General features: G+C 44.7%; 1 protein-coding gene across 3 annotated transcripts in view; it reads right to left on the minus strand.

The window, feature by feature from the left end:
* The window catches only part of TBCCD1 (TBCC domain containing 1), a 522,773-nt gene that overhangs the window by 371,565 nt on the left and 133,020 nt on the right, over nucleotides 1-18,188 (minus strand). For all 3 annotated transcript variants that reach the window (XM_069615765.1, XM_069615764.1, XM_069615763.1), the window contains exon 4: nucleotides 4,496-4,862. In XM_069615765.1, the coding sequence (XP_069471866.1) occupies nucleotides 4,496-4,862 (367 nt within the window). The remainder of the gene's footprint in view (nucleotides 1-4,495; nucleotides 4,863-18,188) is intronic.

The following is an 18,188-nucleotide window of genomic DNA, read 5'->3' on the forward strand; positions in this document are numbered from 1 at the left end:
TGATTTCCACAAGGATTTCACCGCTCACCTCGGGTCGGTGCCTGTTCCCCGGCATTCCGTACCCCGGCCCCTATGGGGAAAAAGACACTAGCATTAGAACATTAATGCATGGACACAAGGGGAACCACTTATAGAAAACTTACCTGGAAGCCAAGCAAGTTTGGTTCTCACCCATCCGAAAATCCAGTGACGTAACTGGATACCAACGCGCCCCTGCATCAGAAGCAGGATGGAGAGCTCGTCCTTCCAGACCCTAAGGTGAGACGCTACGGGGAGGCACAGAAGGGTTTCGAGGAGGGTGAGAGGGGTAAGTGGGAGGCCGACTGTATTACCCCGCAGACAGTTAACCCCATATTCTCACCTACAGAAGGATACTTCTGCGAGTCAGACAAGCCAGATCTGGGGCCCGGTCCAGTCCGTCTTCCGAACCCTGCGCATCACCTTAGACGAGGACACAGCAGCGCGAACCAGGCCAGCGCCCCCGTGGGAGTCAGGTGAGCGTTACAACAGTAAGGTTACACGGCTGAGAAAATGGGGATAGAGAAGGAGGAAAATAGTTCTTCAAAACATGTAGGGCATCTTTAACAGGTAGGTAAAAGATTGAATAAAATACAGGGGTAGGAGCAGATGATTGGGTGCAAGCTCCTGGACCCTTTGTGGCCAGAGGGTCTCTGCAGGAGCAGCGGTGTGGACAGCCTGAAGGACAGCTGGCAGTTTACCTGGTGTGATTGATGGAACATCAGAGAGTGAGGAAATGGTGAGAGCGGGGGCTTGTAGCAGGAGGGCAGATGGCATTATATTAGATTTTGCAGAGATAGCTGGTAAAGTCGTCCCCTGAGAGGGCGGCGAGAAATAATGAGTAATGGGAAAGTATTGGCTTGTGAGTTATGGATAGCTTGCAAGAATGAGAAGATTAAGTTGGGATAATAGGTTTTGGCTGAGTCCAGAGAAAAGGAGAGATTCCTTATAGAAACGAAGGATAGAAAGACAGATTCTGCACCCACAGTGCAAGTTAAGGTGCATGCTGGTCCTCAGCTGTTGAATGGCTGGAGAGACCATGGCGCTGAGAGCAAATGAGCAAGTGCGGTAATGGCGCTCTAAATGAAGCTATTGCAAAATTGAAGAGAGCAGGATGAAGGTTTAAATGAATCATAAGCAATAGTACTGCTCTAGGAAACCATCCAAACCAAAGTTTGTCAGCCTGCCATGCCTTACAGTGGGGGTAAAGATAGTATGCAAATCAGGCTTGGTCCCATCCCAAAATGGGGAGTCCAGCCAAATCACAGTTAATCACAATGGGTTAATACCAAATCCACAGTGTGCAGAACTGCCCTACCCACTATAACAAGCATGGGCAGGGATCAAGGGCTTTCTACGGATTTTATAGGATCAAGGCCTCCCTAAGCTATGGAACAAACTGAGTGAATTAAGTAAGTCCAATGGGTCTTGGATAAAATGACAGCATTGGGACTCTGTAAAAGCTAGCAAGAAAATACTGAAGTCTTAAAGTCCAGCATGCTTGGCAGATTTTCTACCGATTTGTCCATTTTATTAATACCAAATATCAAGATGGCCTTAACAAGTCAGAGGATACACAGTGACTGAATATATATTCTTGCTGAAGTAAATTAGGAACCCGACATGGTATTTGCGACCCATAGTTCAGGCATTAAGCTAATGAGTTTACATTTTCCGAATCAATTGCACTGTTGATACAGGATTATCAACATTTCATAGTGTTTAATTTATTTCTTATTACGCGCCACATGCTCATGGGCCTCAGGGCGCACAAATAACAGAAAACAAGACAAAAAGACAGACTAAAATCAAAGGACAAGAGACACCAGTAAGAAACCCAGTTACTGATTGAATAGGTATGTTTTGACCACTCTCTTGAAGACAGAAAGGGAGTTTCCCGCTCTTATTGCCACTGGAAACGCGCTCCATTCTTTAGAAGCCTGCCATTACCACCAAACTTTGCCAGTTTCAACCGACGCTGTTTGTGTTTATGGCCATCACTGCACCGAAGAGAACGGGAAGGTAGATCAGTGATCAATTGTTTTGTCAAGTACACAGGTGCAGTCGATGTCCATCAATTACAGGTTAATGATAGGATCTTATGTAAAATACAGTGTTTAACCATTAGCCAATGTAGGGCCCTTCTAGAGTCTGATATGGTCCCGTCGTCGCAACCCGAAAACTGCGCAAACTGCACTGCTCTGGGAAGTCTGCAGGGACTGAAGGTTAGCCTGTGGTGTTCCCGACAACAGGCTGTTACACAAATGAAGCCTCGAGTTCACCAGGGCAGAGGCAAGAATGCATCTGTTTTCAAGGGTTAAATAAGGACTGATTTGGTTCAATAGCCTGACCACAACCACAAAATCTTGTGTATGGGCTACATGGACCTTCATGTTCAGTTCTGCGTCCAGATGGACGCCCAATGTTTTGATGCAGTCTGACACCAAAATTTGGTAATTAGCAATGCTGAAACTTCTGTAGGAGGCATCAAGTTTTGCAAGACGCTGGCCCGTGGCCACAACCAGGAGCTCTGTCTTGTCATCATTCAATGCCAAAAAAAAAATTAAAAAAAAAAAAATCATACAGCATCCATTACTGCATTGCTGCTAACGCACTGTTAAGCGACTCAGAATCCTGGGCATAGTTGCCAGATAACTCAAGGACCACCCAAGTATTATCTGCGTAGTTGCTGGATCGGATGCCCAGATGGTCCAATAAGTATAATTGAGGTCTTATATGGATAGTAAAGAGCGATGGTGAAATGCAGGAGCCCTGTGGGACTACGGAATCAATGGAACTAGGAGAGGATTGAACATGCTCCACTGCTACTCTCGAGACCCTAGGCCCAAGAAAGGATGCTATCCAATCTGATGCCCCATTAGAGCAACCCACCAGACACTTCAGAAGAATGTAATGGTCAACCAGGTTGAAGGCCGCTGAGAGATCCAAAAGAAACAGCAGTGCCAAGTGGCCTTTTCCACTATTACTAGACAAAGTGATCTTAAGGTCAAGGAGAGCCATTTCTGTCCCATGCCGTGCTCTAAATCCGGACAGATCGATACCTAGAATGTTATTTCTTTCCAGGAAATCCTGGAAACGCAGGTAAGCCACTTTGTCCTGGAATTTAAGCAGGAATGTGACATTAGTCATAGGGTGGTAATTCTTGGCTACAGTAGGATCAAGAGAGCTCTTTTTCAGAAGGGGGTTATTCATACCTCCTTAAGAGAAGATGGAACCACACCTTCACTGAACGATAAGTTAAACATCTTAGTGATCCAGGGACTCTGATGCCTTAATGATATCTGCAGGGCATATATATTGCCCCTGCAGGATGTAGGCTTCAAATTATTGACTCTCTCAATGATCTTTATTTAATGTTTTTTTTATAATGCACCTAATACCATACCAGAGTTTGGTTCCTAAATGTAGATCCTGGATTCGAACATCCGCTGCTCTCCGTGGCCTTACTCCCAAGACCAGCACATTGCCCCTTTGCTATCCTGTCTCAGAACATAGTTTAAACTGGAACTCAGCTGTTAACATACTGCTAATAGGCGCAGCGTATATCGAGGTTTCTTGCGAGATAGTATTTGAGCCAAGTTAATTGTTTTGTGTGGATGGCTTTTTGGTGAACAAGAATTTTGTTAGAAAATTCTTCTTTGATCATCCGACACCAAGCAGCATCACGCTTGATGCTACTATGGGCGTTAGTATTTGTGCCCTCCACCTCCTTTAGAACTTTAAATAACTCACCCGTTCTTGATTTAGCATTGCATATTTTTGTATTGAAATATTTGGATTTTTCTTCCACAACAAGTTTATAGTTATTTACTGTATTTCTGTAGTTGGCAAAAGTTACAGATGACGGTTTCCTCCGCCATTCTCTCTCTAATGTCCATTTCAGTAGTCTCGATCCAAGGACATCGTCGTTGAACCAGCGTTCTTTACATTCTCAGGCCTCATGACCTTGATTTATTCTGGGACTAGCACCTCAATTACAAAGGAGATGGCAGATAAGTTAGAATTCAAGGATGTCACATTGGCAAGTAAACGCCCATGAACATAATTATTATTCTTGGTTTTAATTGCTGTTTTCTTTTGGATTTCATTGTAAAGGATTGTACTGTACTTTTGGTAATCTGTTGAACTTTCATTTGCTTTCAATAAATGACAAAAAGTTACAGAGTGCCACACAATGCCCATAGCAATTCACGAATGCAGGCTGCTTCTCTTTTTTGTCTCCTGGACCCATTTACCCAAGTGATACTACTTACTGATGGGTGTCTTCAGGATGGCGGAACACTCAATAGTTACAACCAGCGTACGTGTACACACACACACACAAAACTGTGAAAAACACATTTAGGAGGTACAAATTTGACTTTTCAATCTCAACCTTTAACTACAGCACAGACTGATGGACCAATCAAAACATTCTTCTTGAAATACCAAGAAAATACACAGACTTTATTTTTACCTTGCAAAGCCCATGCCAGCTTCTTTCCAGACTTGATGCAGGCAGAAATACCAAATGGGTTCACAACAAGACAATCTCGGATCCACGACTGTAGCTTTTGAAAGAAGAACGATTTGGAGGTTTTGGAATATCCGCTCTTTGCCTGGAGTGGTTGCCAAAGAGCAAGATCTTTAAGTTGATGAACTTTTTGGTTACTTTCAGCTGTACCTTCTATGAGAAAACTCAATGCCTTCACAGCATCAACAGATAACAGACTACAGTGAGTAGAGTGAGATGACGCTGTAAGCTGATCTGTATCCAAAAGAAGTTCAAGAAGGTCTGACAGGTGGTGCTGCATGAAGGTGAAATGGTTGTAATCATCCCAGTTCTGGAAAAATCAATAAGAAAAACATGACAGCTGAAACGCTTATAGACACGTAGATTACAAATCAACTCACTATTTACACAGTCACAAATATGCTTTAATAAACATATTTAGCAATGCAGTGCAACCCTTAATTTTCCAAGAGAACAAGTGCTGATTATTTTTGTCTCAAAGTAAATACTGTTAAAATGGTCGATGAAGCTTTACTAATCAAATAAATAAATGTACAAAAAAGAATTTACATACATAGCTCCTCCACAAACCTCCCCTTTATTTCCTTTGCATAGTAAGGTCTGGCAACACCCTGACAGGGTCACAATTTGCCACCTTTCGGACAAGGTCAGGCACTGTAATACAACTACAGTAGTGATGGGCACAGTATAAATATTGGATAACAAAGCAAATGGGAAAAAGCTTCCAGAGAAAGGGGAAAGAAACCCCTACTTCCAAGGGTGGCTGCGGTAATTACATATAGCAAAACAAAGAACGATCCAGCGTTGGGTATATTTAAATTTCTTTTTCCTTATTTTAATTGTGTATGCGGGTATCAATAACTAATATCCAATCTTCACCTAGCATTACTGTTTTCAAAGCACATTTGTGGCAATTCAAAATTAAATTAATAATCACATACTTATGGGTTTAACACATACATGAAATCATAACAATGTATAAACGTTTCACGCAGATGAAGAAAAACAAAATTCATAGTATCTAACCTTAATACAAAGCAAGTCAATTTGAGTAATCCACAGTGTGAGTGGATGGACTCAAGCTTGGTGTATGTTCAGTTAGGACTAAAGTATTTTTTTCAAAGTTGGTAAAAAAGACAGAACAAACAGTAAAGGGAAAGGAAAACAAAAAAATGTACCACTTTTTCTATAGTGGTGTAAATATATTTCTTTCTTTCTCAATTATTCCGTTCTAACAATTATTCCATTCTGAGCTTGTAGAACTCAAATTGTGACTTGTTGAAGCACCTCAAGTTGGTGTTGGCGATCAAAGCGTATGAATCGTGTCGCCTTCGTCAGGGCATCTATGTAGGCCCTTTAGAGATATATGTATTTGTGCCTTTTAGTGTCATTCCAGTATACATCCATTGGTTATTAATAGAGCCCAATTGGTAGTACACGGGTAGACTTACCTAAAGTCTCTAGTAAGTAGGGTGATTCTGCTGTCCCCGGGCCACCTTGGGTGGGAGCGGTGAGTAAGGGGTTGATTTAAATCTTCTTTGGTACAGGCTGGAAGAGTTTCCTGTTATTTCAACAAGATGATTTCAGAAACTGTAAAGCAGGAGAGGGCAGAACGTTCTGTTGTTCCATCAATACCTCTTCCCTACAGGTTTGTGTGTTGATACTAAGACCTGGTAGGTGGAGTCAAAGAAGAACAAAGTTTATATTCAAACTGAGTTCTTACCAAGTATAACAGACTAGAACGGGCATCTGAACTTCGTGCGTCAGTTATAGTTGCAGATTTCATCAGGTACACCGCCACTGTAGTAGGGATTTCTGGTGATTGCGGGTTGTACACCAGGGGAAGGTCCCTGTGTAGATGTTTGTTTATTTTATTTATATCGCGCACCTGACCCAGAGGTAATTGGGCACTGGTAGGACATTAATGGTTACATGGCATAGTATAGACAGTTATGTGCATGAAAGATGCAGTTTTAACAGTCAAGGTAAGATTACAATGGTAGATATATACATATTATACATTATACATATTATACAGTCACACATTAAGGTCATAGCAATAGTACAGGGCAACATATGTACAAATTATGCAGTCCCACCTAAGGTCAGTAGTATTTAAAAACTGTGGCGTTTATGTTTCGTTAAGTAACCATGTGATAACATGGCTTCTGAATTTGTTGAATGCTTGAATAGTTTGAATATTCTGAGGGAGAGTGTTGCATAGCTGGGCGGCTAATACCGGGAAGCTAGTGCCACCGGCTCTTTTTAAATTATATCTGGGCACCGCCAGACATGGTATGTTGGATGATCTAGTATTTCTGTTGGACACTTTCCATGTGAACTTGTCTGTAAAATAGAGGGTGCTTGGTAGTTAAGCGCTTTGTGAGTGAGACAGATAGTTTTTAGGTCAATTTTATCATGTATCGAGAGCCACCTGTGTTGCTTTCTGGTTTCTGCTATGTGCTCTCTTTTGGGGATATTTAACGCTGCTCTGAGCGCGTTGTTTTGCATGATCTGCAATTTATTTAAGATGGCTTTATTGGCACCTAGGTAGAGACTGTTACAGTAATCCAATTTCGATTGTATGAGCGCTCTCGCCAGTGTAAGGCAGCTGGTGGGAGATAGTAAAGGTCTGCAGGCTCTGATCAGCTTGCCGGTGTAGGCAGTGGCAGATGAGGTCATGTTTATCTGTTTAGTTAAGTTAGACTGGGCATCGAGGTAAAAACCTAATGTTTTTACATGTTTGGCTATGGGTGTACTATTCCCCATCAATGAGGATGCTTGTATAGAGAGGACTTAGTTTGAGCAGGTTGTTAGGTGAGCCAACTAGGAGTAACTCTGTCTTATCATTCAGGCAGAGGCCATGTGTGGCCATCCATGCCTGAATGATGGTGTAGACTTTGTTAATCCGAGCGACGTCTATATCATGAGTTCCTGATACGGGTAGGAGTATCTGGGTGTCATCCACATAATTTGTGTAGGTGACACCCAGACGGTCCAGTTTGTCAAATAGTGGTTTTGTAAAAATATTGTACAAAGTGGGCGAGACGCAGGATCCTTGAGGGACTCCGCAGGTGAGGGGGATGGGATCAGCAGCTGCCGAAGGTGAGAACACACGCATTGTTCTGTTTGCGAGGAAAGATTGGATCCAGGAGACTACAGAAATGATAGGTGGTCACAAAGCATAGAATGGTACACCAGATCAAAAGCCGCTGAGAGGTCCATTAAGAGTAGGATGGCCATCTTTCCTTTATCTTTCAATTCATCGATCTGGCTCTTGAGGTCAACAAGGGCAGTTTCTGTGCCATGCTGAGGTCTGAAGCCAGATTGACGGATTCCGAGTAATTTGTGAGTTTCAAGATAGTCTTGTATTTGCAAGTAAGCAATTCTATCCAAACTTTTCAGTAAAAAGGGGACTGTCGTAATTGGTCTATAGTTAGTGGGTATAGCCGGGTCCAGGGTCTGTTTCTTCAGTAGCGGTAGAACCCAGGACTGTTTGAGGTTACTTGGGACGGAATTGCTAGAGAAGGAAGAGTTTATGAGTTTAGTAATGAATGGGGCTAGGTCTCTGGCTGCGTCTTTTATAATCTGAGCCGGGCAGCTATCGCTCTTACAATTAGACGGTTTAAGAGACGCAATGATTTTTTGAACTTCAGGTATGGTAACTTTTTTAAACATGAAGACTGAATTAATGTGTGAGGAAGGGGTTGGTGCTGGAGTGTTGACTGTAAGTTGGGATCTTTTGCCGGGTATTTTGTTCTGAAGTCCTTTAATTTTGTTGGAAAGGGCGCTTTGTATACTGGTGCACCAGGCTTTATCCTTAGTGAATGTGTCTGGCGGGGGGTTGGGGTTCTCTAGTTCTCTTAGGATGTTGAATAATTATTTAGTACTGGAGCTGGCTTGGGCTATCCTGTCATTGTAGGTTTCTTTTTTAGACTGGATTATCTTATTTTTTGTAAGTGGCAGTGATGATGGCAAGGTTTGTTTTGTTTTCAGGTGTGGGGGAGGATTTCCAGCGTGATTCCAATTTTCTTTTTTCAGTACAGAGTATTTTTAGCTCTGGAGTGAACCACAAGTTAAGATGGGCTATGGGTTTTCTTTTTCACAATTTTAGCGGGGCAATAGCACCAATGGCTTTAGTCATGGTCTCATTATAGGTGGTAATCAGTGTGTAAGGATCACTGGTGTCCGGTAGGGCATTGAGTAGGGGGGCTACCAAAGGCACTAAAGCTTCTGCTGTGATGTTACGTTTATTCCTTGTGAGGCAGGGGGGAGCAATAATGGGCTTTTTCTTTTCCAAGTTGTTGATGTTCACTTCAAAAGGTGATAGGGTGGTTGTCTGACCATACTAATGGAGTAGAATCTAATAGGGTGATGTTACAATTGAGAACCACTATCCAATCAAGTATCCTACCCTTGTCATGGGTGGGTTTGGTGCTAATTTGGGTATAGCCTTGTTCTGATAGTGCAGAGGCTAGAGAGATGGCGCGTGGGTCACTAGTATCCTTATAAACAAGGTTGAAGTCTCCTAAAATTATGTTTTGCCCCATAGGTTTAGTGGTGTCAGCTGCTAGGGCTGTGATGTCTTCTTCGAAGGTCCTGGGGGCCTCTAAATGATGTGTAGTGTGATAGTGTTGGTGAAGTTTGGAACTTGACTGAGAGGAGTTCACACAATGCCAGCGAGGTAGGGGTGGCTAGTCTTATATTGAGAGTGGCTTTAAAGATGATGGCTATTCCTCCTCCGCGAGCAGTGGGTCTGTCTGCACAGAGAATGGAATAATTATCCGGGACGGCTAGGGCAATAGAGGGGCCTGCTGCCTCGTGCAGCCAAGTTTCTGTCATTACAAGGAAATCGAGGTTATTGTTCACAATAATGTCGGCAATCTCTGTTGCGTGAGCTACAAGGGACCTGACATTCAGTAATGCTCCTTTGGTAGGCTGCGTCTGTGAGCCCTTCAATGGTAAGCTGGGACTAATGTCATTTGGCTTATTCGGTGCGACTGTATGCCTTTTGTTTTTTCGCCTGAGATTATTGTAGGTGGATCCAGAGCGATCTGAGCATATGAATTTATGGGTGTATTCTGCTACTGAGTGCTTAATGGACGGTAGTCTACTGGCTAGTCTCTCGTTGCGCTTGGAAATGTCAGGAGGGGAGGCAGATGAGACTATTGGCAAGGGGGTCAACTTATCCTGTGTAGTGCTCGTGGTAGAGCCTGGATATAGTTTAGGTATCGTTAGTATGGGAAAAGGGGGTAGCGAGGGGAGGAATGGTGTAGGGCAATGGATGGGGTAGTGGCGGGGACATCTCAGTCTACCTAGCCCTTCATTAATCTTAATGTAGTGACCTTTGGTGCAGGGGGTGGCATAGGGTATTATGCAGAAGGGGAACATAATTAAAGTTAGCAACACCTGCATACTGTAGGGATGGTAGGCAACCTTAGGATAAGCTTGCTAATACTAGGATAGCTAACATCTGAAGAGTGGGTCCTGTCGGGTGGGTCAAAGTTGTAGGTAGGAACGTCTATTTCAACAATTGCAAGTGATTAGATACAGCAGAGTAGAATATAAGACATTGTTACATATAATGAATTGAGTAGGTCGACAGGTTCAAGAGCAGCGAATTCAGTGTAAGCAACCAGAAGACCAACATGACCTGGCCAATTATGCAATGTAGTAAAATCAAAGAGGGGGTGGGGTGGCGCTGAGCACAGTAAGTGAGGTAACGTTGGAGCCCAGGGCAGGGGAGCAGGGAGCATTAGACTGTTAAGCTCTGACAATGGGTCTTATGTCTAAGGACATAGAGAGTAGCTCCAATGACTATGTAGGGGAGAAAGACAGTTAAGTGTTGATGTTAGTTAGACAAAATAGCAATAAGCAGTGGCTAAGTTACAAAGTTGTGCAATTACAAATACCATAACCTCCTACCTGAGGTTGTTGAATCAGTGCTGCAAGTCTGAGGCATATAAGGTCATATACAGGGTGCAGTATACCGCGTCGAGCGGCGCTCGCCGGCGAACAGCGGCAAACAGGGCCTTTTCCTGGCCTTATCTGGGCCGCCGGCTTTCCGCCTGCCAGTGGAAGTTGTAGATGTAAGTAATCTACACGTTGCTTAGCAACGTCGATGCATCCAAGCCTCGTTTTGGGCCCGTGCAGGGCCCAACATTTTCTTTAGATTTTGAATGCAGGGATATGTTGCAAATCAGCTGTTTGTCTCCAGCTGAAAAATGGAGCAGGTAGGGGCACACTGCGGAGCTTAGGACGGCAGTATGATGCTGGGGCAGGGCAAAGCAGATCTCACCATACTGGAGTAGTCTGCAGGGCGAGTTTCGTCCGATGTCGAGTTGCTGCTGCCTGTAGATGTGGAGATGCTGGCAGATGGTGGGGGATCCTGCCCTCTCCACCTCGCTGGTGACTCTGATGTATGGAGCATGCAGGAGTTTTAAAATAGTGCATGGAAGCATGCCGTGCAGGTCGGTATAAAAGCTAGGTCATGCACATTATGGTGCCAAAATTCACAGTGCCATGCAGGGGGGAGGGGGTCCTTACCAATATGCTCAATATCCTAATATGCATATAGAATTATGGTGGCCTCCTGGGTACGTTTCACCGTTCCCAAACGGTCCTGCTCTGACTGTAAAGTAATGACAGCAGTATGTCAAATAGTGCTTATCTCACGGATTACATCACTATAAAGTCTTCCTATGGCTTATATACGGATCGCTGTCGCGTAGCCACCCAAACTTTCTCTTACCTTCAATCTTCGAGGTTCCAGATGTGTCCTGGTCGATTGCTCGGGAGAAACACAGCTGACTGTGTTGTAAGTGAGCCGCTTCCAATACATTCTCATATCCATTTGAGTATGCAGGCTTTAACGCATCGTAGTCATGGTAACCTGGTTATTGTGTGCTTGTTTACAGAGCACTGCACTCATATGCGCGAACGGCCAAACGGATTGGTTTGAAGGGGTCTAGACGTGTGCATGCATTCAAGTCGTTGCTATGAACCCTGAAATGGTACCCAAGTGCCTCACAGTACGTGCGGTGGGCTCCTCGTTACGTGATGTGTGCCAAAGCATAAAGTGGAGATAACTCTTCCTCTGGCATAATGGTGAAGCTAGATGTAAAAATGGAAAAACATTAAAACGTAAACATCAGTATAAGCATACAATGAGGGAGATCTTCAGTTGTCCATTTTGTGATTTTTAGGCTCCTTTTCTGGTGCGCTCTATCAGAGGTGTACGTTTTGAAGGAGTCCTCGGTTTGTTAGATTGAGTCACTAAACCGCGGGTGCGCCAGAGAGAGAGAAATAGGGGGAGTGTAGGGTGGGGGGGGGAAATCGGACCCGCCAAGATCACAACCCCTCTTTCTGGCTATAGTAACCTACAAAGCGGGGGTGGGTTCCATCTAGGGTTCAAGGAGGACATGCAAGTAGTCCACCCCTTACCTTCCTTTATAAACAGGGTGAGGATTCCTCATTTAACCCTTGATTGAATGTATCCATCTGGTCTCTCTTGTTAGTAGGCTCCTCGGTACATTGGGTACATCTTTCACTACTTCCAGAACCCACATCTTTAGATCATTAGCAGAGTGTTGATAATCCATATAGTGTCTCACTAACGGTGCTGACACGTTCTTGCATCGAATTGCTAATGTTCAGAGCTCCTAGTGTTGTTGATTGATCGCATTGTAGCGTAGCCCACAGGGGCATTCAATGCAGTATTCCACCTGGCTGGTTTTGCAACTTGTCATATTGAGTGTCCAAATTCTTTCCCATATTTGGAAGATCGTCATGTTTTGGGTGAATTTACAAGCTACACAGTTCCCAGGGGAAATGGCCTGTGGGGATTACAAGATTCCACAGTCTGGTTCTAGGTGTTGCCTTGGTAAATTGTGAGTGTACCAATTGATCCCACAGATTTTTTTGCTCTTTTGAGGGCAAACCCGGGTGGGGTTCTTGGGGAAGATTGAACCACTGAGCAATATTTATTGATCTATTTTTTGACTTGAAAGGTATGTGAACCACAAGTGATTATTTCTGTCCCTCTTATGTCTGGTTTATGGACTCTAGTAGGCTCCTCTGTCTGCATCTAGCACGTTCTTTGGACCTTGATAGTAATTTCCTAGAGTATCCTCGTGCCCTCAGCCTTTCATCCAGTTTGTCTGCGTGTTTATACAATTCTTCCAGAGAGCTGCAGTTACTTCTAATCCTGAAGTGGGTGTTAACTTACAAAATTTAACAAGGTGTTCCGGTCACTATCCTTGCGATATAGGCTGCACTACAGTTTACCATTCTTGTGCCAAATCTTGAGGTAAACAATCAAGGAGGTGTGGAGACAACCAGACAGTAGGTTGAAGTGTTCACTCGTTTGATCCAGCTCAGGTGTTCTCCTATGGCCCAAGAGATGGAGGGGACACTGCAAACACTTTACTGTACAGGAAAAGTAGAAGAGAATTGAGGAGCCATCTGATGAACCACAGATCCCTGCATGGAGAGACAGAATAGATGTGCGACTGTCATGCCTGCGCCATGGGCACATCCATTTATGCTCCATTTGGACTTTGCTGCTTAATGATTATTTTCAACTAACTACGCATACCATAATGCACCTGGCCGCTAGCATTGATTCCTGGCCGTTCCTATTGGTTTTCTATGGAACTACACACCCCAGAAGCCTTAGAGTCTGGTCCTGCTTCCACCAGCCCAGGAACAGAAAGGGAGGTGGCCGATTGCCTGCAAGTGTGATTCGCCAGGTGAAACCAATTAGCCTGCCTCTGTGCTGGGCTAGGCAGTATAAAGGCTGCTGCCTGCAGTGGCTCAGCCTCTTGCATCTGAGAGTCCTTCCTCCACCTTTCGCTTCTGACTACGGATCCTTGTATGCTGTTAATCATCACTCCTGCTTGGACCCTGCCTTGCAGCTTGCTACACTCTGCTGCCTACAGCCCTAGCCTGTTGGGCTCCCTGCCTTGCAGCTTGCTACACCCTGCTGCCTACAGCCCTAGCCTTTTGGGCTCCCTGCCATGTTGCTTGCTCCACCCTGCTGCCTCCAGCCATAGCCTTCCAGGCTCCCTTCCTCACAGTCTTGCCCTGCCGGGCTCTCCACATTGCAGCGGATCACGCTCTGCTGCCTTCCAGTCCCCGCCCTTGCCCTGCCGGGCTCTCCACATTGCAGCGGATCACGCTCTGCTGCCTTCCAGTCTCCGCCCTTGCCCTGCCGGGCTCTCCACACTGCAGCTGATCACGCTCTGCTGCCTTCCAGCCTCCGCCCTTGCCCTGCCGGGCTCTCCACATTGCAGCCGATCACGCTCTGCTGCCTTCCAGCCTCCGCCCTTGCCCTGCGGGCTCTCCACATTGCAGCTGATCTCGCTCTGCTGCTTTCCAGCCTCAGCCCTTGTCCTCTGGGCTTCCTGCTCTGCAGCCTGCCTCACTCCGGCTGCCTTAGCCCTTGTCCTCTGGGCTCCCTGCTCTACAGCCTGCCTCACTCCGGCTGCCTTAGCCCTTGTCCTCTGGGCTCCCTGCTCTACCGCCTGCCTCACTCCGGCTGCCTTAGCCCTTGTCCTCTGGGCTCCCTGCTCTACAGCCTGCCTCACTCCGGCTGCCTTAGCCCTTGTCCTCTGGGCTCCCTGCTCTACAGCCTACCTCTCTCCGGCTGCCCTAAACCCTTTTCCTCTGGCTTTCTACCTTACCGTCCTACTCCTGTGGGCTTACTCACTACTTTCCTGCTCCTCTGAGCTCTCTACCTTGTACCTTACTGTCCTCTGCTATCCTATCCTGTTACTCGACTTTCCCTTCTATTCCTTCTGCTAGTTTGCTATCACCTCCTTTCCTGGATTTGTCTGTAGTAACATCTCTTGTACTGTTTGTTGACCCTTTTGTTCAGAGCTTGTCTGTTGGTTCCCATCAGTCAACCTCTGCCCCTTCCTTTGTCTTGTTTCTACATTACAGACACCCATAGCTGCTGTTCCAAGTCATGAGCAAACAGCGTGGGCCTCTGTTATAGCAAACTGTGCAGAAGGCTAGAGTATTTCCAAGGTTCGTGGAATACTCTTTTCCTATTCTGCATACACCCCAAGAGGGTATTCATTCTGTACCTTTTCCCTTGCTACTCTTTCCTACTCTTCGTTCTCTTTCCGTTCTGCTGTGTGTGTACTTGTCTGTCCGCTTTATTTCAGCACCCAAACTCTTCTGGGTGCCCTGTGCCACTCTTGACAGAGTGCCATCCTTGACAGCGACTTCTTGCCTTGTAAATGCAAAATTCCAAGATGCAGCTCAGAGATCCATCAAAAAATCCAGGCGTCCTCAGGGGTGGGTTTGGGGACGTATGCCATAAAAAGGTACAGGGGCGATCTGTGCACATCACGGTTTGCTGAAACTGAACCAAAGAGAGGTGGATGCTTAAGAGATTTTGGACAGGTGGGAAGGGATGCATCAACACCTAAAGAAAGCCAGTGGATCTCAGTTCCCAGCAAACGGCAGCAGGGGTTGTTAATGGATTGAGGGGATGTAGATTTACTAGTGACAGGAGGGTAACCTAGGAGTGCAGTGACCAGTTCAGCGGGCGCAATGTGAAAACATCTGTCTAAAAAGCGTTTTGCACAATAACACTTTCTGAATTATTTAATTTTTAAAAGGTCACCCCCTGTGACAGATTTGTAGCTGATGGGGTGGGGGATGGGGGGCACGTTTCAGTTACCCTGAGCTCTTGATTTTTAGTGACAACACATTTTGCTTCAGCAGCAGAAGAGGACTGTGCTCCACTATGAGCACTGCAGGAGAGTAAAAGTTTAAAACTCTCAAAACAAGAACTGATGTTTTGTTAACAGTGTGCAGGGCAGAGCTTTAAAGCGGACTGATCAGCCACTGTTTGTCAGGAAGATGAAACATGCACCATTTGGGATTGTACAATGCATTTTCCATACATAGGCAAATACTGAAATGGCAGTTTTTTCATTAACAAGATGTTGCCCTGATGAATTGTTGAAAGAAATTAAGAAGATGAAATATATGTTGACAGTTCTGTCATACTTATGACTGGTGTAAAATTATATGCAGTTCATTTACTTTTGAAATATTTGTATGCATATATTCATAGAGGTTGTAAATATATGAATTTAACAATTAAATTGCAATGTGTAGAGAATGACCAAGACAAAACATGTTTTGTAATGCACTGTCTGAAAAATAAAATAATTAATTATCTATTTAAATATGTAAGGTGTGCAGACTTTTGTCCGAAAAGAAATGTGCAACCCTGTGAATAGGCAATTTCGTCTCATAATGCTCCATTCCAAAAAAATGTAATGCAGACATGTACCTCTGCTGTGATGACCCGACATCCCCTAGCAGCTGCCTTATAGTGGCAAGAAGACCGGTTCAAAAGAGCACATGTGCATTCCTGAAGGAACATAGCCTGCTGAAACACAAAGTTCCAACAGACAATGACTGAATTTTACCTGATGTAGCCCTTATCAAAATTATATCATTGTGGGATCTGTGATGAATAAAGGTGGAGTCATCACTGAATCCCCTTCGGTGTCCTCCCATGTGGCCATGGGATGGCAGCCGCTACTTGATCCGGACCCTGGGGGCAGCTAAATGATGGAGGATCACATGGGAGTAGACAACTGTCGGGGGGGGGCAGTGTTTACTCCATTGGATGAGACGAGGTATTCCCTCCTCTCCACTGAGGAAGACCCTTTAATATCCAAGTCCTTAATGGATTGTTGTCACTTGTCAGTTCCACCCTATAACAGTCAGAAAACCTTTCCTCTGAATCCCTCTAGTCAAAAACCCATCTATGAACCAGCCATTGCCAATTCATGCATAACATCTTCTGGTTTTGATGTGACTTTGTGTGAAACTTTTGAATAACATCCAAAAAATCCAACAACAGCTATGCACTTTAACTCCCATAAATCTTCAAGGTACTGAGTCGAAGAAGAGGACAGACGGACTCTATGCTGCTCAAGAGAAGACTAAAGCCTAACACGCAGGCTAGTTGTTTTTTTGGACCTAAAGTGAGCAGGATATTTAAAACTGGCAGAGACAATGAGCAAGAGATCCGTGCAAGAGAAAGCAGCAATCAAGAGGATGTCCAAATCCTGGCAACGTATCGAGAACACGAGGCACACATATCGGCGTGGTGAGAAAGGAGAGGCGCAGCAGGCAAACCTGAAGGACCGTGGAAGAACTGGGAGCCACTACAAAGCTCCTGGAGGTACGGTCATGCTGGGAAGCAGCATTCTCTGGTACATGCCACAGAGGGAAGCCGGCGAGTGATTGCAGCGCTGCGGGAAATGCTAGGGGAACGTCCACACTAAGAAACCGACCCAGCAAGGAGGCTTCGTCAACAAGTCACGCCAAGAGTTGAGGTACGCAGTGAGCAACCAGTGAGTATTCCCAAAGTCGTTGGGGGCCACGGGGCTTACCGATGTGTGTGTAAACAAATGACTAAACGTTATGAGACAGTGAATAGGGACAATATACAAAAGTGGTTGAATCCAGATAAAGGCCAATACTGTTTCAAATATCCAACAAGCAGAATCCAGAGTCTGGTTGCAGTTTAATTAAAAACAAAATTCAAGCAATGTCTTGGTTTGACGCAGTGGCTACTGAGATTACACAATTATGCAGCCACAAGCAATTTATGTAATTTTACTGTCAGCTTGGTAGGCATTGGCTCATTTATGACCAAAACTTGTGTGTTTTTTGTTGTCTGGGTTACTTCACCCAAAGCAACTATTTGGGTCACACCAATTAAGCCCTCTCGTTGGTTCTGTCAGGCTGAGAGTTATCCTGTGTCCGCGGAAGCTGCTGAACCCCCGACAATCCCCCTGAAGTGTAATCCTCAGAACCCGATAATTCTCGGCTCTGTTAACTACACCCCAAGGGGGAAGTGGATAACATAAGAAACACCAGGCTGGCGACGTTCTGACTAGCTGATGCGTAATCTGCAGTGAATACATAAGAACATACAGAATCCTCAAATTACTTTACTACCTTTAAATTATGAAAACTTGATATCCTTAACTAAAATGTAAAGAATCATACCTGGTTCTTCTCTTTTAAGATCTTAGAGAAGACTGGAGTAATAGCTGATAAAATCTTTCTACCTTTCTTGTTGCTTTGAAAGTCTTGAAAATAACAGCAATTCCTTTGATTATTGAACTCTTAACAACCTTAATTCTTGCCTTATAAACTGTTAAATGTTCCAGTTAAGAAGACTTGGATGAATCCTGTTCTTTCTTCTTAATAAATAAAGTTCATAGTCTCTTGAAGAACTTGCAAACTTTTCCAAAGTCTGTTGAAACCTTTTCGCGCACATGCGCAAACATTTACCCGCGCAAAACACGCGTTGAAGAAAACACGCACCGGAGAAAAAACACGCGCTGAGGAACACACGTGCTAAGAAAACACGCGCTGAAAAAGTCACGTAGCAGTCTTTTCTTACTCTCGCGTACATGCGCTTTAAACACCCGCGCTATAGAAATCACGTAGCTGTCTTTTCTCGCACTCGCGTCCTCACGCTAGGACTACACGCGCAATGAACACTCGCGCTTTGAACACTCGCACTGGAACACACGCGTTATGACTACACGTGCAATGAACACACGTGCTATGAACATTCGCGCTGGAACAC

The sequence above is a fragment of the Ambystoma mexicanum genome, chromosome 9 (assembly GCF_040938575.1).
Source record: "Ambystoma mexicanum isolate Mex_15411 chromosome 9, UKY_AmexF1_1, whole genome shotgun sequence".
NCBI classification, from domain to species: Eukaryota; Metazoa; Chordata; class Amphibia; order Caudata; family Ambystomatidae; genus Ambystoma; species Ambystoma mexicanum.